Source organism: Pelodiscus sinensis, chromosome 1 (genome assembly GCF_049634645.1).
Source record: "Pelodiscus sinensis isolate JC-2024 chromosome 1, ASM4963464v1, whole genome shotgun sequence".
NCBI classification, from domain to species: Eukaryota; Metazoa; Chordata; order Testudines; family Trionychidae; genus Pelodiscus; species Pelodiscus sinensis.
Window position 1 is genome coordinate 218,532,432 of NC_134711.1, and position 26,555 is coordinate 218,558,986.

The 26,555-nt window shown below is 43.7% G+C and overlaps 1 protein-coding gene across 5 annotated transcripts in view; it reads right to left on the reverse strand.

Annotated features, from left to right (window-relative positions):
• STS (steroid sulfatase) overlaps positions 1–26,555 on the reverse strand; it is a 187,368-nt gene that overhangs the window by 98,577 nt on the left and 62,236 nt on the right. For all 5 annotated transcript variants that reach the window (XM_075915380.1, XM_075915349.1, XM_075915356.1 and 2 more), the window contains one exon: positions 11,915–12,051. In XM_075915380.1, the coding sequence (XP_075771495.1) occupies positions 11,915–12,051 (137 nt within the window). The remainder of the gene's footprint in view (positions 1–11,914; positions 12,052–26,555) is intronic.

A 26,555-nucleotide genomic window follows, 5' to 3' on the forward strand; every position in this document is an offset into this window, starting at 1 on the left:
TTGTCCCAGGGCCTGGTGAGTTAAACAGTCACAATTGCTGTTGCTGCAGAAGGGGTGGTGCCCTGATCTGTAAGCCCTTTAAATCGCTCCTGGAGTGTCACAGATTTCATTACAGGAGGCTCTGAGGGCTGCCTGGGAAGGTGGCGGCACCCTGGGACATGCTCTGGCCAGCAGTGGGTCGGGGGTGCCAATCTCTGGACATCACTGAGGGCTGGCTGCCCTCGGCCCTGCCCCTTCTGCCCTCAGCCCCTCTCCTTCCAGGAGTGCTGAGTCCCCACCTTACCCAGGGGACCGGTGTGGATGTCGGCTCCTCTGTGCAGAAAGCCAGCAAAGATCCTTTGGTAAATTTAGGTCAAGGTTATCTTTGCTATCTTGATTGCCATTTGAAATTAGTTTTCCCATTCACTTTAAGCAAGTGCCAATATCCTAGTATTTCAGCTCAGTGACTGATTAGACTTAAGAAGGAAAACTTACTTTTCTGTGAAGGAGTGTGGGAGGCAGAAAGTTGTTGATTGCAGAAATTTGCATCCTTACTGTTTGGAGAGGCATTTGTGGTGGTGTTAGGTTTCTTTTATCCCTAGGTGGCCTAACACAAGCATTTGCTTTTTGGGGGAGGAGGGGAGGGGTTACGGAAACTTCAGCTCTTCTCAAGAGTAACGTTAATTTTCTGGCTGATTACAGCATTTCCATTCACAAGTGCACAAAATAAGTTCTCCTAGTGTTTCTTTTACAAGGCCCAATTTTCAGGGCTTCATAATTTTGTAATGTACATAACTTATATGTTTATATAAATAAATGCAGTAATCACATATTTTTTGTAATAGAATATTTAAACCCCTGCCCTGCTGGCTGATGATGAAGCCCCTACAGCATCTGACAGGAAATTTCTTCCATGGTATAATTTTAAATGGAAGCATCTGGTGCATTACAAAGGAGATTTCCACTACAGAATACTCTGCTTGGATGTTAAGCAACATCATTAAACTTGACTGATTAAAAAAACACGATAGAAGTGGTTACTTATGTGCTTTATAAATCTTCTAGTTTTCAGCCAAATTTTATTTTCTACAAAGATGTTGCATATAAAACTCTGCATGTACGGGAGAGCTAGATGACTTAGGAGGTTTATCACACTGGAAATGTGCTCTGGAGTCTTTCATTACAAAGTCACCTCTTAAATCCAGCCCCAGCCAGCAGTGACTAAAAGTCATCAAGTATCAGAAGGGTAGCTGTGTTAGTCTGGATCTGCAAAAGCGACAAGGAGTCCTGTGGCACCTTATAGACTAAGTTGCATGTGATAAAATGGGTCTTTTCCCACGAAAGCTTATGCTCCAATAAATCTGTTAGTCTATAAAGTACTACAGGACTCCTTGTCGTCTTTTTAAAAGTCACCAGTGTTTCATTACATATTAAATGACTTCGGGTCTCAGCCCAGATCTGGTTGGATGGTATCCATCCCTCAAAAGACACCAACCTAAATGTCTAATCCTTGCTGGCAATTTCACCAGAGATGGTAAAAACTAAATTAGACCTGGAGTCTTAACTACCTTCTCAGCCCTAATATTAACAGTCCTCCAACATTAAAGTAAAAGCAGATGAGTAGAAAAGTGTGGAGAAGTGCTTTACTATTGAACTGCACTCATTCTTATGGACTGACAGAAAATTCTATTTCCTAGTGATGCTGATTAAACAAATGATGGCCAGAAAGGGGGGGGGGGGCATATCTGGCCCACCAGATCAGTTCGTTTGGCCCACCACAGCCCAGCTCAGGGAAGACAATCCAGCAACAGCAGGGACTGGAAGAGATGAGGAATTACAGGCAGAGTGCCTTCCCTGCATTCAGAGTGGGTATCATGTAAGGCTGTGGTGATAGCCAATGGGCCAAGCAGGAAGCTACATGGGACAGATTCCATCACTGCTGGGTGAGATCATGGCAGCGTCAATTTTCAACCCCACTCTGCCCAAAGCAGGATTGACCCACCCAGCGTCACATCCCATGAGGACTGTTACCAATGTTATAAACTCTCCTATGTCATAACCCCTGGCCCAGCAAAGGATTTTAGTGGTGCTTTCGGTTACCATCATATTGCTCATAACTGTTCTAGAATAATACGGTTGTGACACACACATCAACAGAAAGTCAATAAATTCAAAGTTACCTATATTTTATGTCAAATATTTCTTCCACTTAAGGTTTATCGTTTCATTTTAAGTTTCCTGAGTCTGCTTTGTTTGTGCTGCAGTCTTGATTAGCTACCTGAATTTTATAACGCAGATTCTGATTGTGTGCTGCCTTTCACTTCGTGCTACCATTCTGATTCAATAGCACTTTACATCCACTTTGAAGAGGGAGAAATTACTAAGAAAGATGCAAAGCAATGAAAAATTAGTCCCCTAGCATATAGCTATATGCTGAAGACATGTACAGGGAAACAATTGAGAGCAACAAATTAAGAGTGCCTCATTCATTTTTTGTAGGATATGAGTATTGTTTTTGTTTCTCGTATTATTATTCTCTATCTTTATTTCTTTTTAATATAATCCAGAGTTCACTACTTTACTGCTAAAGAAACTGCTGATTTATGATTCTTTCATGTGCAGGAATTAATAGAGTGGGATTCTAAATAAATGCTGATTGCATATAAATCCTGAACAATAAAATATGGCTGTGCAAGTCACACTAATAGCCGCTCACATATTAATGAATAAAGCAAGAACCAGTTTTAACAGGTTTAGCTGAATGCCATACCATACCAGAATAATTATATATATATATATATATATATATATATATATATATATATATATATATATATTACTAGAAATAAGAGAGCAAATTTAAAAAAATATTTACTAGGAATACAGTTTCAGTGCAGAGTAGGGGTTTTTTTTTAAGTGCAGAGTAGGGTTTTTTTTAAGTTATGTTTTAAGTTTTCCTTTGATGACTCTCTCATTAGAGATAGTATACAATTCTGAAAGTTTATAACATTGGTGTTAAGTTTTGTTTGCCAAAAAAAGTTTCTGTTAATAAAATGTGAATGCACAATATATTCTCTTTCTACATATGGAAAACATTAAAAGATGAATTAGAGAGTAGTACATTCAGCATTTCAAGAAGAGATTTTTTTCTGTCTTCCAAACTGTGATCTTTTAGACTCCATGATAATTTTCAGAAGGGTAGGAATGTTGCTGATTGTCTTAGAATTGGCATGCTTGCCAAATACCAGTTTCATTACATAAATTCTGCATTACCCAATTTTTTCATATAATCCTAACTTCAAAAGGTAATCTTTTCTTCCTCTCCAAAGGTGTATTACTTTGCTGTGCAGTGTTAAGCATCTAAGCCAAAGGCACTGAGGTCAATGGATATGATTCTCATGAACTTTAATGGGTTTTGGATCAGGCCCTTAGAATCATAAAAATGTAAAATTGGAAGAAATTTCAACAAGCCATCCAGTCCAGCTTCCTGGACTAAGGCAGGACCAAGTACACCTAGACCAGGGGTGGCCAACCCATTTAACAAAGAGAGCCAAAACAGCAAAGAGCCACACACAAAAAAAAAAAAAAGTTCCCCAGAACAGAATTATCAAGCAAAAACAAAACAAAACATTTTTTAAAGGAGGCTACCCTTTTAAGACGGCAGCCATCGTGGGCACCATTTTTAAAACCCCGAGGCTCCACAGGGAATCTGGGGGTCGGGGAAGTCAGCAGGGGCCATTTGGGGGGACGCAGGAGCATCTTCATGAGCCACACTTTTTGGGGGACAAGAGCTGCATGTGGCTCAGGAGCCATGGGTTGGCCACGGCTGACCTATACCATCCCCGACAAGGGTTTGTTAAACTTGTTCTTATACATTTCCAATGGTGGAGATTTCACAGCTTCCCTTGGAATATCACTGTAGCTTTTAACGATCTGTATAATTAGGAAAGACTTTCTAATATCAAACCTAAATTTCCCTTAATGACGATTAAATTTAAACCTTCAAGGGTTGCCAGATACTTAAAAAAAAAATACCCAACGTGTCGGGAAAAAAAATTGGTTGAGCCAAAAAAAAAAAAAAAGCGCAAAAGAAAGAGGCAATCACTGGTCCTCCCGCCCCCATCGGAAGAGGCAGGGGGAATGTCCCAAGTGGCCTTCCATCCGAGAAAAACAGAAATTACCGGACAGAGGCCTCAAATACTGGACTGTCCAGGCCAATATCAGATGCCTGGCAACCCTAAAAGCAGTAAGCATTTTCTAGCCCAAGCCTCTGAACTAGGACAGATGGCACTCACAATCTGGGACTCTGACCCTCTGCATGAGACAAAGCAATGTACAATCTTTAGCTGAAGCCTTCTGGCTAAGGCAGCCTGCAAACACTGTCTGGGGCCTCACAGCCTTCTGGCTGAGGCATGTCAAAAACACAGCACAGGACATACAGCCAAGGGGAAGTAGGCTGCCGAACCAGGGGAGGGGTTGATGGCAGTGGCTATGGGAACTTAGGTACATCCTATTCCATCAGGCCCCTGTCCAGAGCACTAACAGTGGTGAATGGTTACTCTACTGAAACAGTGGGAATTGCACCAGAACATGCTGCCTCACTCTGACAGCACAATTGGAATAAAGTCTGGTTTTCCTGGGCTACTTTCTACCACAATCTGGGGATAGGGCTCGAGTGTCCAAAAGTCCTCCATTTCCTCAGATTATATGGCTGACAGTAACTCCTCTCCATGGCCGGGGAGCAGGGCTCTACACAGTGCAGTTTCAGGTCCAGAGTTCTGCTGAGGGTACCTGCTTCCTTCCCTGGCTCCTGCCAAGGGGGGCTGAAGGGCCTAACTTTCATACTTCCTGTCATGCCTCTCAACTTCTGGGTTAGGGAGTGGGGATGGTTTGGGGAACGTAGTAGTCCCTTGCTCTCAGGCTCATAGGGAGGCCACTCTGTCTCACTACAGCTCACATTTTTCCTGAAGTGTTGTGTCCAGAACTGGACACAGAAGTCCAGCTGAGGCCACACAAGTGCCTAGTAAAGCATGATAGTTACATGCAATGTTTTATATATGACATTCTTGTTAATACATCTCAGAATGATATCACAGGTTGAACTTCTCCAGTCCAGAACTCTGGTCTGGCAACATCCATGGACTACAGATGTTGCTGGGCAGAGTGCAGGTGGATGAGAGCAAGGGACCGGCTGGGAGTCTAGATGCTAGTGAGGACAGCAGCTGGGCTCTGCTACTGGCCAGCAGGGAAACCCAGCCAACTGTCTAGGTCAGGGAGCCCAGTGGCCAGGGCTGACAGCAGAATCAGTTTGGGGCCAGCAGTGGAGCCCAGCAGCCAGCAGGGGAGCCTGAAGGCCAGCAACAAGGGAGTCGGAATTGACCTCCTCCTTGTCCAGCAAACTCCTTTATTCAGGGCTGGTCAAGTCCCAAGGATACCGGACCTGGGAGGTCCAACCTGTAATGTTTTTCGTAACAGCACTGACATTACTGATTCATATTCAATATGTCATTCACTATAATCTCCATATCCTTTTCAGCAGCACTACAAGCTAGCCAGTTATTTCTCATCCTGTAGCTGTGCATTTGATTTGTCCTTCTCATTTGAAGTACTTCACACTTTACTGAATTTCATGTTGTTGATTTCAGATAAATTCTCTAGATTGCCAAGGCTGTTTTGAATACTAATCCTGTCATCCAAAGTGCTAGCAATCCCTCCCACCTCAGTGTCATCAACAGGTTTTATAAGCACACTCTCCATTCCAAGTCATGAATGAAAATATTAGTTGGTACCATCCCCCAGACACACTTTTGCATGACCCCACTAGCTACATGCTCCCAGTTTTACAGAACAACATTGATAAGTACCTCTTTGGTCTTTCAATCAGTTTTTTGCCAGCCTAGGAGAAATTTCATCTTTAACACATTTTCCTAGTTTTCTCATGAATGTGTGGTGTGGGACTGTATCAAAAGCCTTATTAAAACATATTATATCACATCTACAACTTCCCCTCATCCACTAGACCAATAACCTTGTCAAAGAAGGAAATTAGGTTGATTTGCATGATTTATTTTTGACAAATCCATGTTGGCTATTACTAATAAAAGTATTATTCTCTCAGGGCTTACAAACTGTTGCATTTCATTAACAGCTGAATATACATGTTTGTGTATGTGTATGTTAAGCACTTTCAGTTGAAAAGCATCATTTAAATATACAGCTGTCATCATCTCACTCTCTGAAAGCCCTTGGGAGCATCTCATACTTATTTTATCATTTTTATATGCCCATCATATAGACAGAAAACAAAAAAAATTGTAGTGAGATCCACAGTTGACTTTATAAACTTTCAGCTGCTCTCCCCTTCTATGCTTCTTCCTGGACTCCAAAACCTGCACTGTTGCAAAAGGAGCACACCTAGTTTGGCAGATGATGATTATTTCTCTGGCAGAAGATGAGGCCAATGATAAGACTAGTTTTCGAGCCACTGATATATTGGAAGATCAAGCTTCAAACTGTCAATAAAATCAGAGTGTGAGGCACTGGAGAGATCGAGACAGTGGAGTAACATGCTCATAGCAGCCCATCCTATTAAGGAGGCAACTTGCCAAATTTTGAATTGTGCATTACTTCTACTTTCAGACCCATTAACTGTGGGTCAGATGCTCAGCTGGTTTGAAAACAACTGAAGTTAATGCGAAAGATTGAGCCCAATGCGTAATTCAGTCTGGAAGTGATAAATATATTAACTGCTGTGATCAGAACCTCACCTGAAAAGAAGGGGAGATGTTTCCTAACAAGCTGGAAGTAGAAGGGAGTATTTCTAGACACTCGTGGGGATCTAGGCTAAACAGTAACTCCAAAAGGCCACAAGAACTTATACTATATTTTTTTAAAAATAAGGATGATTATTAACCATTGAAACAAACTAGCAAGGGAAGTTGTGGATTACCCATCTTTTTCAGGTTTGAAAATGAAGAATCGATATCTTTTGGATAGGCATAGTTTATTCAAGCAAATTCTATGACCTGTCTTATGCAAGGTTCAAACTGGATTGTCCCCTACGTAACTAAATAGCTCAAAGGGCTTATTTCTGAAATCATTGTCTTCGGTTTATTAGCCAAAAGTTGCTATTGTTCACTTTACTATTTGCTCAGCTCAGACTTGAAGGATAATAGATGAACAAATAAACAAAGTCAGACTATTTATTCTTCAATTTCAAATACCACACTCTCTTAGTAAAAATATACATAATGAAAACATACTTTTGTAAACTACTTTTGGAAAGACAGAAGTAACATTTGCCCCATGTTTTTAACTGCTTTGTTTAAATTCATTTTCTGGACTTTATACAGCAGGAAAGGTCAGTGTTAGGACTCATTCTCCATAAAATTTAGAGTAATTATGATTGTAAAGTCCAAAGTTTCTCCATATCACATTCATGGAATCTGAGATCTGAATTTTGGTAACACTTCTGGTGAAACTGAATAATCAGAACATAAAGTCTATGCTATGCTAGGATTTTCAGATGGGTATGAATGGAGCAGGATTTCACCCTGAGTCATTCTGAGTGCCTTAATTTTTGTTGTTCAACTTGGTACATCTTAAAAGAGCTAGATTATCAGTGGTGATTATTCAGTGCTTTCAGAGTCATTTTAAAATTTTTCAAGCTGGGCATCCAAAATAAACACTTGAAAATCTTGTCCACTGTCGCTCTTACATGCCTCTTCATCAAATTTTGCCTATATTTTGTGACATACCATTTACTCAGAATGCACCAAGAACAAGCCAACATTGCTTAATGGGGTAGTACTGTCTAAGACACCATGCCCACAGCCGGTCACCATTATAGGATAATCTAAGTATCTTGCTCATATGTACCTGTAGTTAGCCAGATTTTCCAAATCTGAATCCTATCACATCCAGAAATCTCCATTTTTATATGTGAACTGACTATAGGACCTTTTTATTTTCTCTACTACAATAACTATCCAGAGTATTAAGGAAATCTCTCCTCCCCACCCTGCCCCAAAAAAATCATATGCAAAATGGTTTCTTTCCTTCCCCATTTCTTAATGAGCATCATAAGTACACCTTATTGACCTCATCTACTTAGCAATACTGTGAGGGAGTGGAGTCTCTTTTTCATTTTATTTGGAAGTTCATGGAATTCTTTATATAATCCATAAAGACACCCAATGTAATAGTTACACCTACATCGTTAATATTTCCTATCACTTCCCTATGTGTGAACTATGTACTATTGATTTTCTACAAGGGAATAAAAGGCTCTCTGTTAGAGGGCCCCCCACTGCAAGAACAGAAGAGAGAACTCTACTTCTGATAGTACCTAAAGAGGTATGTCTTCAGAGAGCTGTAATTTGAGGCTGAAGGGGGCTCCAGAACTCTTAGTAGTGATTATATTAGTGTGGTTTAATTTTTATCTTAAATAATGTCATCATGTATCCATTCAGAGTCCTACATTAAATCCACTACTATGTTATTTTAAAAAATACAGCAAGAGAAAGAGATTATAGTTCGCTCATCCTCCTTCATTTTTACAGTTATTTTACCTGCTACAATTATAAGCTATAATTAATATAAATAATAAAGTACTTGGCCTACATTGAAATAACTTTAAAATGTTGACAAGTCAGAGAATAACCCTGCAAGGCATGTCATACAAAGCAGCATTAAAACTGTAAATTCTGTAAGTACTGGAATCTATTATGTACACATGAAACATGCATAAGCAGTAGAAATATAGGATCTTAAACTTATCCTGAAAGCTTGTACTTAGTTGTTGGGACATAGATTGTAATCATAATCATCAAGCATCAATTTAATATGCTTCAAATATAAAACATTTTTTAAACCATTCCATATACCTGCCTTAGTATCAACTCCCCTGCTAAAATTAAGAAAGAAAACTATTTATTTAACAGTTGGTGTGATGGGTTCAATCACAGAGGTATCCTTGGGGCTTCTTCCGGTGTGCTGACCTTGCCCCTAAGTCTGCCCACCTGCCCTCTGGGGCACCCCACCACCGTGTTCTGCTGGGCTAGAAGTTCTGGTCTCCCTCAGGCAAGGTACAAAATGGTGGCAACAGCCCCCTAGCAGAGAGACAAAGATGCTGAACCAGCTGAGCAGGAGACAGCGGGGAGGCACCCCAGGGACCAGGTAGGCAGGCTCAGTGATCAGCACACACATTACTCTAAGTCAGGCATGTCCAAAGTCCGGCCCGTGGGCCAATTGCGGCCCGTGTTCGGTTTAATAAGGCCCCACAGGTAATTTGGCAATATCTATCTTTTATGGCCCCCAACAAATCCATATGTATTGAGATGAATACATTGTAAAATCTCAGTTAATGTCAGTTGGTCTAAATCAGTTATAAATATATTTGGACACAACATGTATACTTGGTGTTATGTTCCTGTTCATATTTTTTGAACTTAAAAGTTGACAGACAACCTTTATTACCAATAATATGTAATGTACTTTACAATGTTCCTGACATATATTTCAGCTTCCTGGATTTTTTTTTCATCTGGCCTTCAGATATGAAAGGCAGAGTGATTTAACACCTGTTTAGATTTGTCATCCATGTGATGAAATGAAAAGTATGCTGTTTGCAATAAACTTTGCATAAAATAGTTAATTTGCATTTAATTTTAATGGTTCAAAGAATGTCAGGCAAAACGGTCGGCCCTCTTTGATGTTCACTTCATCAAATCTGGCCCTCTTTGAAAAAAATTTGGACACCCCTGCTCTAAGTACTTAATATTAAAGTGGGGGAGGTCAAAGTTAGATATTAGGAAAAACCATTTTACCAGGAGGGTGGTGAAGCACTGGAATGGGTTACCTAGGGAGGTGGTAGAATCTCCATCCCTAGAGGTTTTTAAGCCCTGGCATGACAAAGCCGTGGGCTGGAATGATTTAGTTGGGCTTGGTCCTGCTTTGGGCAGGGGACCGGACTCATTGACCTCCTGAGGTCTCGTCCATGCAGATTGGACGCTCTCTTTCAAAAAAGCAGATTGCTTTTTCAGTCCAGTTTTGAGGTGTGGATGCTTTCTTTCAAAAGAAACTTTTTCAAAAGAGCTCTTTCGAAAAAGCTTCTTTCGAAAGGAGCTTGCAGTCTAGATGTACCCAGAGTGCATGATGGCACCTGAAGGAGGGGGAAAGTTAACAGAGTAAGGAAGATTCAGTGCAAGTCTTCCTCACGTTAATAATCTTCATATAGAAAGCAGTTTCTGAGGGCCAGTTGCCTACAAGAAGTATACTCATCCCATTTAAAATTCATCATAACTTCCATATTTTACCTATGTATTCAAATACTGACCTATGTATATTACAAATTCCTTTATGTCACTTGTTGAACAATCATCCCAGCCATTCATCCCTTGCTATTTGCAGTCAGAATTTTTTATGGCTAATATGAATAGAAATGTGTATGAAGCTGAACTCTACATGCTTCCTATCAAAATACATTGCATGAAAGTGTATTATTAAGCATGATTCTAATATTGAGATGAAAGTCTGTTTATAATAATTTGGTAAATGTTGCTTATTTGAAGAAAGTGATTTTGTACTTGGCTTCACTAAAACCAGAATTGGTTTGGGATAGGTGGGGTAGAGGAATGCAAGATGATCATTATCTTTTAGTACTGTTATTCTTTCGCTTGATTGCTTCAGATATGAACTTGGAGTTGTTTTCACAGGTGATTACCTCTAGAAATGGACAGTCATCCCAATATGACCAGAAATAAAGCAAGCCTGCTGAACAATTTGATGACTTGCTACTCTGCGAGATCAGAGGGTCTGTGCCTTGACAGGTGATTTACTTGCCTTTGGTTGTATTATGCTCAGAGAAGTGGACCCCACTTGACTGATTTCACCAATAAAGAAGAATTATTCATTATATATTGTATTTACTAAGAACTAGCAATAACAGTACCTATTAAGACTTGGCAATTATTTTATCTTTTGTTCTTTTGATGATGATAGTCCTATGAAATCTACTAAACACAGCATTCCCTCTGATGACTTAGAGCATGCAGAATGATATGATACCAAGGGGGACACAGTGTCAATTATATATGAGCATGACAACATCTAAGTAATCAGTATTAATACTTGTCAATTGTTTAGTCCTCTGTTATCAGGTGTGTCTGTCCCACACTGGTATTGTGAGGGTTAACAGCACTCTTTGGACAGAGGAGGCCATGCCCTTGGAGCCCTGCTGAGCATGCTCCAACTGGAAATTAAACCAAGGCCTTTGGACAGAGAATCCAGCTGTGCAGCCATCACAGTCTTTGCCGGAGGGAACCAGAGACCCAGAGAGACTGGAGGACTGTGGCTGATGGAGCTGCAAGGAGTGGGGAGGAGCCTGAGAACCCCGATGTTCAAAAGATTCCAGCATATGGAAGTGTGGTAGCAAGTGACACAGGGAGGATGTGTGAGTGTTACCTTCCATCCAAGTGAGGTCAGCATCTATTAGTGGCAGTCCCCTCTAACTCACCAGGTACTGGACACCAGTAATGAAATTAATCTTGGACATGCTATATAGACTCTCTCTCCATAGGGACAGACTGTCCTGCATCTAGGAGCTGTTCTATAGGCTCTGGCCATTGAGCAATACTATCCTGCATCTAAGGACTACGGGACTGTTTCTAGTCATTAGGCCGCACCATCCTATACACAAAGGTTCCTGTGATTGACACTGGCTGTTAGGCTATGCTGCACTGCATGTAAGGACATGACCATGGGGACGTAATTATTTCGCCCTGCCCCAAGAGGGGACAGGGCACACCTACCCCATGACACTTTCCCTTACCAGAGCAGATTTTGCATGCAGTAGAATTGTCACAAATTTCTAATGAAGAATAAAGAAACATCTCTGAAAATGTTTAAGCTCACTAAAGAAAAATGTGCAACATACCTATACTCCAATCCATTTCCTCTACTGCATCCCCATACAATCCATGTTTGCTCTTTCCTTTGAAATCCTTTGATGCATATAGAGGAGTATGGACTTGAAGGTAGGACAGGAAAAGAAGAAATGGTGCATCAGTGTTCCTGAAACACAAAAATGAAAATGAAATAAACAGAACACCTACAAGTAAATAACTTCAACAGAAATAAAATGCTAGCAACATTTCTAACAATTCTAGCAAGATAGCCTTTTTACATGTAGAATCTACAGCAGGGGTTCCCAAACTTTTTGACATGGGGACCAGTAAATCCATTCACGAGCTTTTGGAGAACCAGTAACATTCATTTGCATATTTTCATATTCATTAAGCAAATGATGAATATCCAAATAAGTTGTTTCTGGTCCTCCCAGAGCCCCCAGTGCCAGCATTAGCAAAGCTTTTGATACAGTCACCCACAATCTTCTTGTCAGCAAGTTAAGGGAATATGGATTAGAGAAATGGACTGTAAGATGGATAGAAAGCTGGCTAGACCAGAGTTTCCCAAACTTTTAACTTTAGTTGGAACCCATTTTTTTTTCCAGTACTGTTTTTTGCAGCCCAAAAATATAAACACATATAAAAAAAAGAATGAAAAATGAATAAATTTTCAGTGTTTCACCCGGCTGCATCCTATGCCCAGCCTGGGCCAGGGGTTGGGGGACCTGGCACTGCATGAGCACTCCACGAGGCGGGAGTAGGAGCAGACTGGGGGTAGGGTATCTGGCTAGGAGGGAGGGTGCAAGGAGGGGTAAGGTTGCCAGGTGTCCGTTTTTGTACCGGACAGTCTGGTATTTGAGGGGGGCAAAATGGAATCCCTGGGACCAGATTCACTTGTGTGCCTGGATCTGCATGTGCCCGGGTCAGTCCCACTTCCCACTGGCTGATTCGTTCCCCCGCCCCTTCTCCTCCCGATCTCCCCTGTCCAGCCCTGCTGCCCCCGTCCAGCCCTACTTCCAGTGGCTGGTTCTCCCGTCCTCCTCCTCACGATCTCCCCTGTCCAGCATCCCTCCCCACCCCCGCCCCATCCCCTGGCCATCCCACTGCCCTCATCCAGCCGTGCTTCTGGAGGCTGGTTCTCTCATCCTCCTTCTCACAATCTCCCTCCGTCAAGTCCCCCCGCACCGTCCCCTGGCCAGCTGTTCTTCTGGAGGCTGGTTCTCCAGTCCTCCTCCTGATCTCCCCTGGCCAGGCCCCCTGCCCCCCGTCCAGCCCTGCTTCCGCTGCCCACCTGCCCCAATCTCCACCGGACAGCCCCACTGCCCCCAACCCTACTTCCGCCAGCCACCCGCCCCCCCCCATTTCCGCCGGACAGCCCCGCTGCCCCCAACCCTGCTTCTTCCAGCCACCCACCCCCCCCATCTCCGCCAGACAGCCCCGCTGCCCCCAACCCAGCTTCCGCCGGCCACCCGCTCACCCTGATCTCTTCCAGACAGCCCCGCTGCCCCCAACCCTGCTTCCTGGCGGCCGGTTTCTCCCCCCCCACACACACACACCTCCCCCCAGCCCGCCCCACCCCGCCCCCGCCCTCCCGGCAGCCACGCTGAGGCCCGGTATTTTTTTCCCGTGGCCTGGTATCGGGCCACGACCCATAGTTTGGGAAACGCTGCTCTACAGAACAGAAGAAATATTATATAGAGGAAGAGGCTATTATAAAATCATTTACAGAGCAATCCTGAAACCTCATGTTAGATATGTCACTTAATACATACTCTAAGTAAGAAATACTGTCAAGTTAGATTAGTTCTTATAACTGTTCAAAAAACACTGGTATGACTATTGTATAAAGTCAAGTTCTACAACAGCCTGGCCACTTGCCTTCATTTCTGCACATTATCATTACCAATTCAGGCTCTCTCTGACCTACCAGAAAACCCTAGAAAAATGAATAGTGTAAAAGATATACAATCCATGAACCAAACAAGATGCTTAGTCAACTTTCTTCTTGACACACTCAGCATATAGACATTTAATATATCATAGAATTAGCATTAGCAATAGGGAATATATATATATATATGTTATATATATAGAGAGAGAGAGAGAGAGAGAGAGAAAGAGAGAGAGAGAGTGCCATCATTCTGAAACAAATATAATACAGGAAGCACCTCCTTAAACTGGGACTCGATCATCCAGCAAGACCATGGATATAGGTGAACAAGAGACCCCTGAGGCAGGAATGCCAGCATCTGAGATCCCCGTGAAAGGGGAGGCTGATGGTAGCAGGGCCAGAGCCTCAGCAGACCAACAGCAGCAGCGAAGCCGTGGTAGCAGGAAAGGGGCAGCCAGTGCGTGCTGGCCTGACAGCTGGGTTGTGCCACGGCAGCCCGAGTGAGGCTGCGTGCTGGCCTGGCAGTGGGGACAGAGCCGTGGCTGCCTGGCTGGCAGCAAGGCTGGCCTCCGCAGCCCAGCAGGGGATGCCTGTCTGGGACTACAGCAGTTATGGCAGCGGAGCTGATGCAGCCCTGTCGCCCGGCTGGCAGCGGGGCTGAAGGACCCAAAAGCGGGGAAGGGCAGCAGGCTTAGGGGGCCGGTGGCAGGGGACCGTCCGTGGTCTAGCAAATTCCCTCATCTGGGACTGCTCAGATCCCGAGGGTGCCAGGCCAGCGAAGTTCAACCTGCAGTATCACAAAAACTATGTCTAATATAAAATTTTGGAGATTTGGAAAAGAATATTTTCTCTAGTAATAGTATCCACTCATTTCAAGCCATTTCCTCATTGGATTATTTTCCAATAAAATATAAAATCCCACAACAATGACAACAGAGCTTCAGTTTTGCTCCTCAGGGGATCTGACAATATATATGTCTTAATCCAGAAGGCTTTGAAGGGAAATCTTAGATAAGTATGGATTTTTGCATTAAAATCCTAGTGTGGGGGACACTACTCAGTACTAACAATGATAGGTTGAGTTTATAGTTATGATACTCCACATGCTGTCAATTTCAACTGAACCATAACAGCAATTAGGGAACAGTGTGTTTAGGCTGGCTCCTTGTAACACACCGGTCAGACTTTTTTTCCCCTCTGTTGTTCATTTCCCCATACTATAGTGCTTATACATGGTCAACTTCTGATAGTTAAAAACAAAACCCAACCCATACCCAAAACACAGTATTAGCAGGCATCTGGTCAGCAAAACAATGCAATAAACATTACCCTTTTCATTAAGAAGGGTTTCTTTTTTCAGCCCTAAAGAGCTGAAAACCCCTGTCTAAAGCCCATTAGTGAAAGGAACTGCTATGAAACCCATGTTGCATTCTAAAGAAAAACAAACAAATACATTATTCTGGTGTATGTATGTATCTATCCACCCCATTCCCTTCCTGTTGGCTACGGCTGTTTCCATGAGAAATCATGGCTGTTTCTGTGATAAAAAATGCTATCCCTTCTGTTTGCTGAGAATTCATAGATTCCAAAGGCCAGAATGGATCACTGAGATCATTTTTTCTGACTGCCTGTGTATCATAGGCAATACAACTTGCCCAAACTATTTCCTACAGCATATATTTCAGAAAAATAAAATAAAAAATATGTTGTCTTAATTCTCTGAGCATACACCGACTAGAGCTCATCACAATGTTTCCATCAAAATTGTTTTTGATGGACTACACGAATTTTTCCTCATTAATTCATCTACTTTCTCCAGAAAAAGTTTTGCTATAAAGATGAACACCCCTAAAACGATTATTTGGAAATATATCTCGGGATTGGTAACTCAAATTTTACATTTAATTCAGATTCTACTCTATAGACAAAGTTCCAAAAATAGACTATAATTTTTACCCCTCATCTGGATTCTTGTGGGAGGGAATAATCTGGTCCTTGGCTCTCATTGGGTATGTCTGCACTACCCCGCTAGTTCGAACTAGCGGGGTAATGTAGGCATACCGCACTTGCAAATGAAGCCCGGGATTTGAATTTCCCGGGCTTCATTTGCATAAGCGGGGAGCTGCCATTTTTAAAACCCCGCTGGTTCGAACCCCGTGCAGCGCGGCTACACGGGGCACGAACTAGGTAGTTCGAACTAGGCTTCCTAGTTCGAACTACCGTTACTCCTCGTTAAATGAGGAGTAACGGTATTTCGAACTAGGAAGCCTAGTTCGAACTACCTAGTTCGTGCCCCGTGTAGCCGCGCTGCACAGGGTTCGAACCAGCGGGGTTTTAAAAATGGCGGCTCCCCGCTTATGCAAATGAAGCCCGGGAAATTCAAATCCCGGGCTTCATTTGCAAGTGCGGTATGCCTACATTACCCTCCTAATTCGAACTAGCGGGGTAGTGTAGACATACCCATTTCTATTCTCTTATGCCCCTCTGCCTATGTTTTTAGTGGCTTTTTTGGGGCTAATTTTGTAAAACAGTGGATACAGCTTTGTGAGGAAAAAAAATCCTTAAACATGTTTTTAATAAGAAATCAATGTATTGCAAGGTACAGAGTGTCACTCTTGCCCTTATGATTTGTTGGAATTTTCTGGAATATAGGAAGCCTTGTGGGTTTGTACTGGATTAGGTCAGATTCTGGTGCCATACAGAGTCAGAGTGAGGCCAATCTTCCTGACTATAAGCAGGCCAAACAGGTAAACAGCCTGGCCCAGGCAACAACCACTCCAAGCACTCAGGCTTATCCACAGACTAAGCAAGCAGTCAATATGCCTTCTCCCTAGTTCAGGAGGGCCAGAAAACAGTTCAGGGGCTGAGGCCTATATTTAAGTGAGGAGCAGTCAATGTGGTCAGGTCCGTGTTCGGAGCAGGACCACTGGCAGTTCAAGTGCTCAGGTGTATTCTCCAAAGGTACATCTACACTACAACGTTAATTCGAACTAACTTAGTTCGAATTAGTTAATTTGAACTAAGCTAATTCGAACTAACGGATCCAGATTAAAAAACTAGTTCGAATTAGTGTTTTGCTAATTCAAACTAGCATGTCCACATTAAGTGGACCCTGAACCAGGCTTAAGAATGGCCGGAAGCAGTGCCGGCAGGGCATCAGAGGAGGACTTAGAGCGTGGAGATGCTGTCTCAGGCTAGCCGAGGGCTGTGCTTAAAGGGTGCCAACCCCCACCCCGGACAGACAATTCTCAGAGGTGTCCCGCTTGCAAAGCAGTCCTGGCTTGGATTGCCCGGAGTACCCACACTGGGCACATCACAGCACTCGGCCATCAGACCGGCTGCACTTGCTGCAGGCTGCCATCTGGGGAGAGGGGACAATTGGGGGGCTGCAGGAGAACTTCCACCCCCAGAAGCCCGCAGAGCCAGCCCAGACCTCCCCATAGGGGTCGCGTACCCCATTCCTCCCTCACCTCCTTCCACTTACCCTTCCCTAGCCCCTTTTCTTGATGTACAAAATAAAGGACAATTGTGTTCCAAAATGGAATCTGTCTTTATTGAACAAAACTGGGAGAGACTGGGAAAAGGAGGTGGGAGAGGGGAAGAGAGAGGCTGGGAGAGGGGAGGGCAACTAAAATGATCAGGGGTTGGGAACAGGTCCCAGATGAAGAGAGGCTAAAGAGACTGGGACTTTTCAGCTTAGAAAAGAGGAGACGGAGGGGGAACAGGATAGAGGTCTCTAAAAGCATGAGTGGTGTGGAGAGGGTGCATACAGAAAAGTTCTTCATTAGTTCCCATAAAGAAGGACTAGAGGACACCAAAGGAAAGGAATGGGTAGCAGGCTTCAAACTAGTAACAGAAAGTTGTTCTTCACAAAGCAAAGAGTCAACCTGTGGAACTCCTTGCTGCAGGAGGCTGTGAAGGCTACAACTAGAACAGAGTTTAAAGGGAAGTGTGATCAAGTCATGGAGGTTGGGTCCATGGAGTGGTATTAGCCAGGGGGTAGGAGTGGTGTCCCTGCCCAAGGTTTGTGGAAGGCTGGAGAGGGATGGCACGAGACAAATGGCTTGGTCACTGTCTTCGGTCCATCCCCTCCAGGGTCCCTAGGGTTGGCCGCGGTCGGCAGACAGGCTACTGGGCTAGATGGACCTTTGGTCTGACCCAGGATGGCCATTGTAAGCTCAGGGCTCAGGGTCGGGGGTCTCAGTGATTTTCATGCCCCTTGATTTTCATGCACACCTGCTCCTGGGTGGCCAGGCTGGCAGCTCTCCTGCCCTAGACGGCCACTTTCCTGTGCCTAGTGCAGAGATCGTGGACGAGGTCCACGATGTCCGCACTAGCCCAGGCGGGTGCCCGCCTCTTGCGGTCCCGGGCAAGCTCCCGGGAGCCGCCAGCCTGGTCCCGGGCAGAGGCGGAGGGCTGGGTGGCAGAGGGTGGGTGGCTCGATCCGTGCCAGGTGCAGGGTCTGCTGGCTGGGTGCTGGCAGGCTTGCACCTGGCACGGGCATCGTAGCCAGCCCGTGCCCCTTTAAGGGGTCCGGGGCCGGGAGGGGGGCAGACGAGTTTCCCTGGTGTTGGCCAGAGTGGCCACCAGGGAAAGCTGGGAAGGGCTAGCCTCCCACTAGTTCGAATTAAGGGGCTACACACCCCTTAATTCAAACTAGCTAGTTCAAACTAGGCTTAATCCTCGTAAAATGAGGATTACCTAGTTCGAACTAAGCGCTCCATTAGTTCGAATTAAATTCGAACTAACGGAGCGCTAGTGTAGCGCCTATGAAAGTTAGTTCGAACTAACGTCCATTAGTTCGAACTAACTTTGTAGTGTAGACATACCCCAACTGAGCAGCAGTCAGGTCTCCTAGCTCTGGCAGAGAGCTGACAAGCACAGTCATTTTGCCCAGAAACAAGGGGAGACTGCCATCCACAGATTGAGGTTAAAGGGGGTGGGGAGGCAGGTCCACCTGCCCCACTGCATTCCAGCCCAGAGCCCTAACAATGGCAGACCCAGAAACCTCTGGTTCAGCAGGGATCCTGGCCACAACACATTGACTTGTGCACTGGCATTCCTTCAGCCAAAGGTCAGCTATCCCTGGACTACTTCCCAAATTCCCCTGTGGGCATACCTGTGGTTGTGACAGTCTTGGCGAGTCTTCCACTTCCTTGAGGTGCATACCAGCCTCCCACCTCGGGAGCTCAGGGAAGTCTTCCGGCTCCTTCAGCAGCTGGGTCTCAATTGAGGACTCTGAGCTCCAGCCTTTATACTTCTGGCCTTGCACCTCTGCATCATGGAGATAGGGCAGGATTGATCTGGCCCTACCCACCAGAGTCCCTTGGGGCGGTCTTCCCCTTCCAGGTCAGAAGGAGTCCAACTTGCCTCACTATACATTCCTCTATCAAGTGAAGCCCCTCATCATGGAGGCTGGTCTCTGGACCCTCCCCCAGGCAGGAGAAAAAGTGCATTTACATGCTTTTTTTCAGTCTGGTGATGGACATAGAAGGCATATTGTTGAAGGGTAAAGTACCAACAATCCAGGCATTGGTATTCTTCATCCTATGCAGCCACTGAAGGGGCATTGTCTGTGATGAGGACAAAAAGGGGCTGCCAATAAATAGCAGCAAAGAGCCTCAATGACCCACTTGTTAGCAAGGGCTTCGTTCTTATTTTTGAATACATACACGCTTTGGGGGATAACTTCCAGCTAAGATAAAGAAAGGGATGTTCCTCCCTCTCAACCTCTTCTGAGAGTACCACCCTAAGCCGGACCTCCCATGAATCTATCTGGAGCAGGAAGCCCTTGTCAAAGTCGGAGCTAAAGAGCACCAGTTCTTGAGAAGGTTCCCAAGACTTAGGGTTTGAAAGGCTTCTTTATACCTAGTAGACTAGCAGACCTTTCAGAGGCTATCCTTCTTGAGGAGTGCTGCGAGAGGGGTGGTATCTGTATACAGACTGTCTGACTATTTCACAGAAATATAAAATCCACTGTCTCCTGAAGTAAATTGTCCAAATACAAACAAGATATTCATAAGCACCTATGTGAAAAGTTAATGCTACTATTATTATTAACATAGTGCTAATAAGTAAACCTGTAAAGTTGAATATGATTCGTTTCAGGAAAAGAAAAGCGTTTTGCTTGCTGGAACAGTAACTGGCCAACACCCTGTGCTAAGGAAAAGTTTTTATATCAGTAAAGCCTTTCAGTACCACCTGTGAATAATTTGAAGCTTCACACATTAAACTTGATCCACAGTACAAGAGGAAAATTGAGTCATGCCACCTTTAACTTAATAATTGAACAATGAAGTAATCCACTCAAACCCTCTGAAACTGGTATGCAAAATAAAAGCGTATCATTGGGTAACAGCAGGTTGATCCAAAATTAGCAAGGACAACTGTAAAGACAAAGTATTCTAAGATATAATGTGCTACCCCGACGGGGGTAGAAATGTTTTCTTTGTCTTTCAGAACACCAGAAAGCGCTGGTACCAGCTGAAGAGCAACTGAAGAAAAAAATAAAAACCATATTTCTCTCGTCATGACATAATAAGTTGTGTTCTGTCCAAGTCTTGTGTGTCTTAATTGTGGTATATGTCTTGCAAATGTTGTTGTGTATAGGATATTGTTTTCTAATGAAAGGATAATTTGAGTAAAGCAGAAGAGTGAGTTTAAACAAAACAAAATTAATAATTGGGCCCAATCAATTGGCAACTCTAAACTTAATCAATTGACAACTTTAAAATTTAGTGAAAGGATAATAGTTTGGTAATTGTTTAAGCTAGGAGAATGTTAACAATGTCTCCACAGGTGAACAATAAAAAGAAAGTAGCCGCAAGGCTATTCCTGCTGCAGCTCTTGCTACTCCTATGAAGCTGAAGGAAAGGAGCAAGGAGTGCACCACGTGAAAAGGAGGACTGGGAATGGGGTACCAATCCCCCTCCACTGGGTTCACTTTGCTTTAATTGCCACACTAAAGAAATATTTAGCTTTGCAACTTGCACATTAACCATGAAAGTGGTTTGGCCAGAGATAACAAGAAATCTCTGAGTAAAACAACACGGGCAAGTGGGACATCAGAATATTTAAGTAAAAATGCCCACAACATCGATGCCCACAACGATGGGGAACTAGTAACCCCACCGTTACAATAATAGCCACTTGCCCTACTACTCATTGGAGCCTGACACCTTAAAAGGCCTCAAGAATTATGAAATTGCATGGGATCCCAATAATTATTAAAACATTCTAGAACCATGCTATGGTCCCATAAGAGAAACAGTGACTCCAGTCAATGTAACCAGCCTTCAAGTCACATACATAGAACAAATACACACTAATAGAGATGGGGAATACATGGCCTTGGGCCGCCCCTCATTCACACAAAATTATTTTGCTTATTGTAACAATACGGACACTACGAGGACAAAGAATACACAGTCCTCTGTGTTAAATTTTGTATGGAATATTGTGGGAAAGAAGCTAAACACTAACATCAGGCCATTGAAGTGGGACCAACTAATCCCCACTGGGGTTTACCACCTAAGGCCAAGACAGAGGTAACCCCTGAGGCATGGCAATTATTTGTTAACCAATAGCCATCACTGACTTGCCCTCATTTGGATATCATCAACCAGGTCCTCACGGACAAAATAGAGTCTCCCGAATGTGCATCATGCCCTGAACAGACCCCTGTCCCAGAACCAGGACAAATGTCACCAGTCCTTACCTCGGTGATGTTCCACACTTACAGGTCGAGGTCCTCATTGCCCTACAGATCAGCAGTGCACCAGATTGACTGATCAAATTTGCAAGCGCCTGATTCGGCAACAACAGGGCTTAGCAGATACTATCGCAGGCTGGTTTGGGCTGGAAACTCTGTTAGTAATATCCAATGCCCGTGGAGGCCTAGCCAAGCCAACCGATTAATCCTAAATAGTTTAAAGGATCTGTCAAGCTCTGTCAGATGCATCTGACGAAGTGGGTCTTTGCCCACGAAAGCTTATGCTCCAACACTTCAGTTAGTCTATAAGGTGCCACAGGACTCCTTGCTGCTTTTGCAGATTCAGACTAACACGGCTACCCCTCTGATACTTATCCAGCTCTGTGTCCACATCATTAGACATAACCAGGTATTTTGACCAGAGACTGATTGGATTGCTAATTAACGGGACTAAATTAAAGGAATTAGAAGACCAATGTTGGAGGATAGGGCAAGCTTTAAACACCCAGCCCTTACGGAGGTGGTGAGTCCCCATCTCCCCTGTACCCATCTATGAGTACCCAGAGGCCCACCTGAACAGACCATAGTATAACCTTTTGCTTTTTGGCCCCTCTGGGGATTCCTCACTCACAGTGAGCCAGAATGGTAACCTCCTTGCCTGTACCAAAGCAGGGGCTTATAGATAGAGTCAAGGGCATTACTTATTCTGAAGATGTGAGGGCCTCCCTGTACTCCAGGCACTGTTGCACGCACTTCTATAAGGAAATCTTACATACCTGCCCATATAACATCATGATGAATCTGTCTAGGTTTGACTTGATCGTCACAGAAAAACAAATGCACACCGAGCTGGTCCAAAGGAACAGTACCTACTGGTGTTTGACTACCCAGACAGACCACTCTATTGAACTAAATGGGAGGTCTTGCCCCTCCCCATCTCCAACCGTGTGCATAACAGTCCCTCGATAGGTAATCCTGATTGCTGACGGGATGCGGCTCTATTGCACTTCGGCAATGGCAGGTAACCTAACATGGGATCCTGAGTGGCATGGCGGAAGTAAGTAGCTAGAGGAGGGTCTACTGGCCCTGAACGCAAAGATCAGTGGTTTATGCCCAAAGGCATATTGGGATTGGCCGTGTGAGGTACACTCAGATAGAGGAAGCCGTGGACCATGCCAAAACACACCACTCTGCGGCACTCAACCAGGCAGTAGAGGTCAAATGTATAATCACGGGCAGCGCCTTTACTGGCGACGAAATACTTTGGGATGGATTTGGGTAGTATTCTGCCAAATTATGTGGGGAGTTTCGATTTTAACATTTATAATAGTGCTGGTTCTGTACCGATGCTGTGTGTAAATTAAAAAAAACCCTGAAATTGTTGTACTTAACCTGGTGGGTTAAAGAACCCTAAGGTCAAAAGGAAGGAACTGAAGGGGTAAACTGAGGCAGACCATGGTATCTTGCTGAGAACTTTCAACTCAAATCCTAAATTTGAGACAGCCTTGGGAAAACAGCGCAAGCAGTTAACTTGACCCTGGTTTCCCTGTCAACCACATTCCAACAGGGTCTTATCAGAGCATGACTGGTGCCATAACAAGCCGTGCAGAAGTTTTCGCACTATCTTCTTTACTGCCAAGTATTAATGAAATGTGTTAGGTCTCTTTATTCACAGGTAAAGAAGCCTTACTGAAGGACTCTGAGCAACCTTGTCCTCCGTTGGAACCAGGAAATTGGGTCTACATAAAGGTCCATCAGCAAAAGACCGCTCTAGCCCCATGCTGGAAAGGCCATTACCAAGTTCTGTTAACCCCCAACATCGCTGACGGCCTGGACCCATGCTGCTCACTGCAAAAAGACCTCTCCATCTCAAAATGATCCTACCCTGACTGCTGATGAGCCTATCTCTCCTGGTCCTGCTTTTCCTCCTGCAGGACAATAAGAGACGAGTACAAGGAGAAGTGCTAGTAACCTCTCCCTTGTCCACTGACAGCATTACCATGCATTCGATATCTGCCATAAGAACCAAAATATTATAGGGTGATGTGCTAGTAACCTCTCCCCCGCATGATACTGAACCATGACTGTTTCAAGAAAAAAAGAAGAAAACTCTGCTCTGCTGACACCGACAAAGCCCAGAGATTTCTGACTACAAAAGACATTAAGGACTGGCCCTGGTGAAAGAGGCGAAGTATTGTATATTGGCAAGGAGAAACTGTGGGGGTGGTTTCGGTTTCTTCCATGGTCTGGGTTCCGTGCTTATGGACAGGTACCATCAGCATGCACTGCCCTCCTAATTGGCTTTCAAATACAATTAACCCTTAGGTTCCAAATATCCTTTAATTGGATGACCTTAGTACTCGACCGATTCCAAAATCTGCTTTCACTCCTACCAGAGATCCAGAAAATCTCTGAATTACAAGGTCAAATTAATGTACCCCAAAATACATATCAAATTGAGACACATGCTTTCCATACAGCCCGTAGAATATCTCTCTTGTGTACTAATTATGATATATTGTGTTATGTTACTACGATTATGAAACAGCCCCATCATATAATTATATTGGGGGTATTAATGATTTTATTCCTTTTGCTTATTTTGGGCATATTTTATTGTTAGTGGAAAAAATGTAATAATAGAAATAGCTTTTATGTTTGTACTAATCACGTATTGCTGTTATAATTAACCAAAACTTGTGGGGTCGATCCCTTTAATCTGGAAACGGAAATACAATGCCTAATGAAAATGGAGGTTTAGAAAGTTAGTTGTGCTAAAAGCACAAAAGGGGGGAGTGTGGAGGCAGGAAAAAAGGGAATAAAGGAATTTGTGTGCAGCCATCTTAGTCTTGTTAGCAAGAGAGCAAGAGACAGGCTAATTTTCTGCCTCTTGACAACATGAGAGCTGTAATAAGATGCTGCCTTCACCTCTTGCCTCCATACGGAGATAAGGATGGAATGCTGACTCCAGTGAGAACCTTGAAGATATGGTAGCACCTGGGAGGAACTAAGAGATAATTGTCTAGCCATTGTTGTATGTAATGGGAAAGTATATAAGCTGCTTCATAACTGTTTGTATTCGAAGAAGGCCCCCCCCCCTTGTCCGAATCATGCTTCCCTTGCAATATTTCTCGAATAAACTGCCTCTGGCTACTAGTTGCTTACAAACGCAGAGTGAAGTCTTGTTTTCTTCCACAATCCTTTAGCAACAGTTAACTATTGCCAGACTTTCCATCTTGCAAAACGGCATGCTTCAGAAAAAAGTTCAAGGCAGGAGTACACAGAGTCATGTTTTTTCCTAGTGTTCACTTACTTCATTACTTCCCTCCTGGTCGGATAGTTGTGCTAAGATTTCAGAACAGCCCATGTACCTGCTTTCAGCAATAAGCATTATAATTGGTATTCCTGCTGTGGGTAGTGATTTAAGCATATTACTGGTTAACAGAATTTCTTCCTTACTGTTTGCAGCTGAAATTGACAAGCTCTAACTGACAGCTGCCTGTCAGGTGCAATAAGTTTTGCCTATTAATACCTTTTGATCTTTTAAAGACAGTCATTTATCTCATCTCAAACCTTTTTGAGGAGAATACTGACTGCTTCTACTGCAACCTTGAAAATAGCATAGCACCTCAGCAAGCAAGTGGGAGGAAGATTTGACAATACAAATTTAATTCCTGTTTTACTGTCTGGAGCACTTCAGTTAAATCTCCTTTGAAAATTTATGACCACTAGCTTATATGCACTCTGAGGGTATGTCTACACTGCAGCGTTATTTCGAAATATCTTAGTTTGAAATAGCTTATTTCGAAATAACCCGTCTACACACAAATTGCATTTTGAAATAGCTTTTTGCTATTTCGAAATATCGCATCCACACTGAGTGGATGATGAATTGCATTTAAGGCTGGCCGAAACCAGGTCCAGCAGGGCGTCAGGTCAGGAGTTACTTTGTGTGGCTGCTGCCTGAGGCTATCTGAGGCCTGTGCTTAAAGGGAACCCCTCCCCCCCCCAGACAACCAGTTCTCAGCTTTCCCTGCTTGCTTGCCTACCTTGATGAGGGACAGCAAAGCATTTTGTCTCTGCGTGCTCTGGTTGCCCTCACTTGGGACACCACAGCACTCTACAACATGTAGCCAGAGATGCCCCTGATTTTGATCTTGAGCTGCCCCTGATAATGATTTTGAGCTTTCCATCTGGTAAATATGGAAGAACAGCTCTTGTGCCAGAGTCTACACAGCTCCTTTTTGCGCAAAAGCCTCTTGTGCAAAAGTGGCTGCTAATTAATTATGCAAATGAAGCCCGGCGATATTCGACTCCATGCTTCATTTGCATCAGCTTTTGCGGAAGAACGCTACAGTGCAGACGTAACCTCAATGGCAGCTGTGGGAAGTGGAGACCCAGCCCATGCCATTTCCCACAGCTCCCATTGGCTGGGAGCAGCAAACTGCAGTCACTGGGCACTGTGGGGCTCTGTGCCTGTGGATACTCAGGTAAACAAACCATCTGGCAGCTTGCCAGCTGCTAACCTTGACTAACTTTTTGTGGCTCGCGGAGCAGAAGTTCTGCACCCGTTTTAAACTGGGATGTGTCTTAGTTATCTCTGCATATGTTCAATGCTTTTTCCAAGCAGTTACATTGCCAGAATGTTTTTGACATTCACAATTTAATACACGTCAGTTTTAAATGCTTAAGATACAGAGTGTTCATACACACAGCAATCCTTTCCTTGCAGTTTGTGGGCACATATGCAGACTATTTCCCCACAAAAGAAAATGGTTTGAATGATTCTCTTCGGCAAAAAAAACCATTTAAGATTGCTTATTCACCCGCTGTTTTTCGTTACTGAAACATCAAACATGCATGGAACCCAATACAAAAATACAGATCCAATGCTTGTTACAACTACTCCATTTAAAATACATCTTATTCCTAGCAAACAGTGTCACAGATCTAGATTGCTCACAAATGACTCCTAATTTATTATTATTCATTTCAAATAGCACCAAGACAGTTTAAGAAGCTGTACAAACACAAGAGGGCATGGCTCCTTCCTCAAAGAACTTTCACT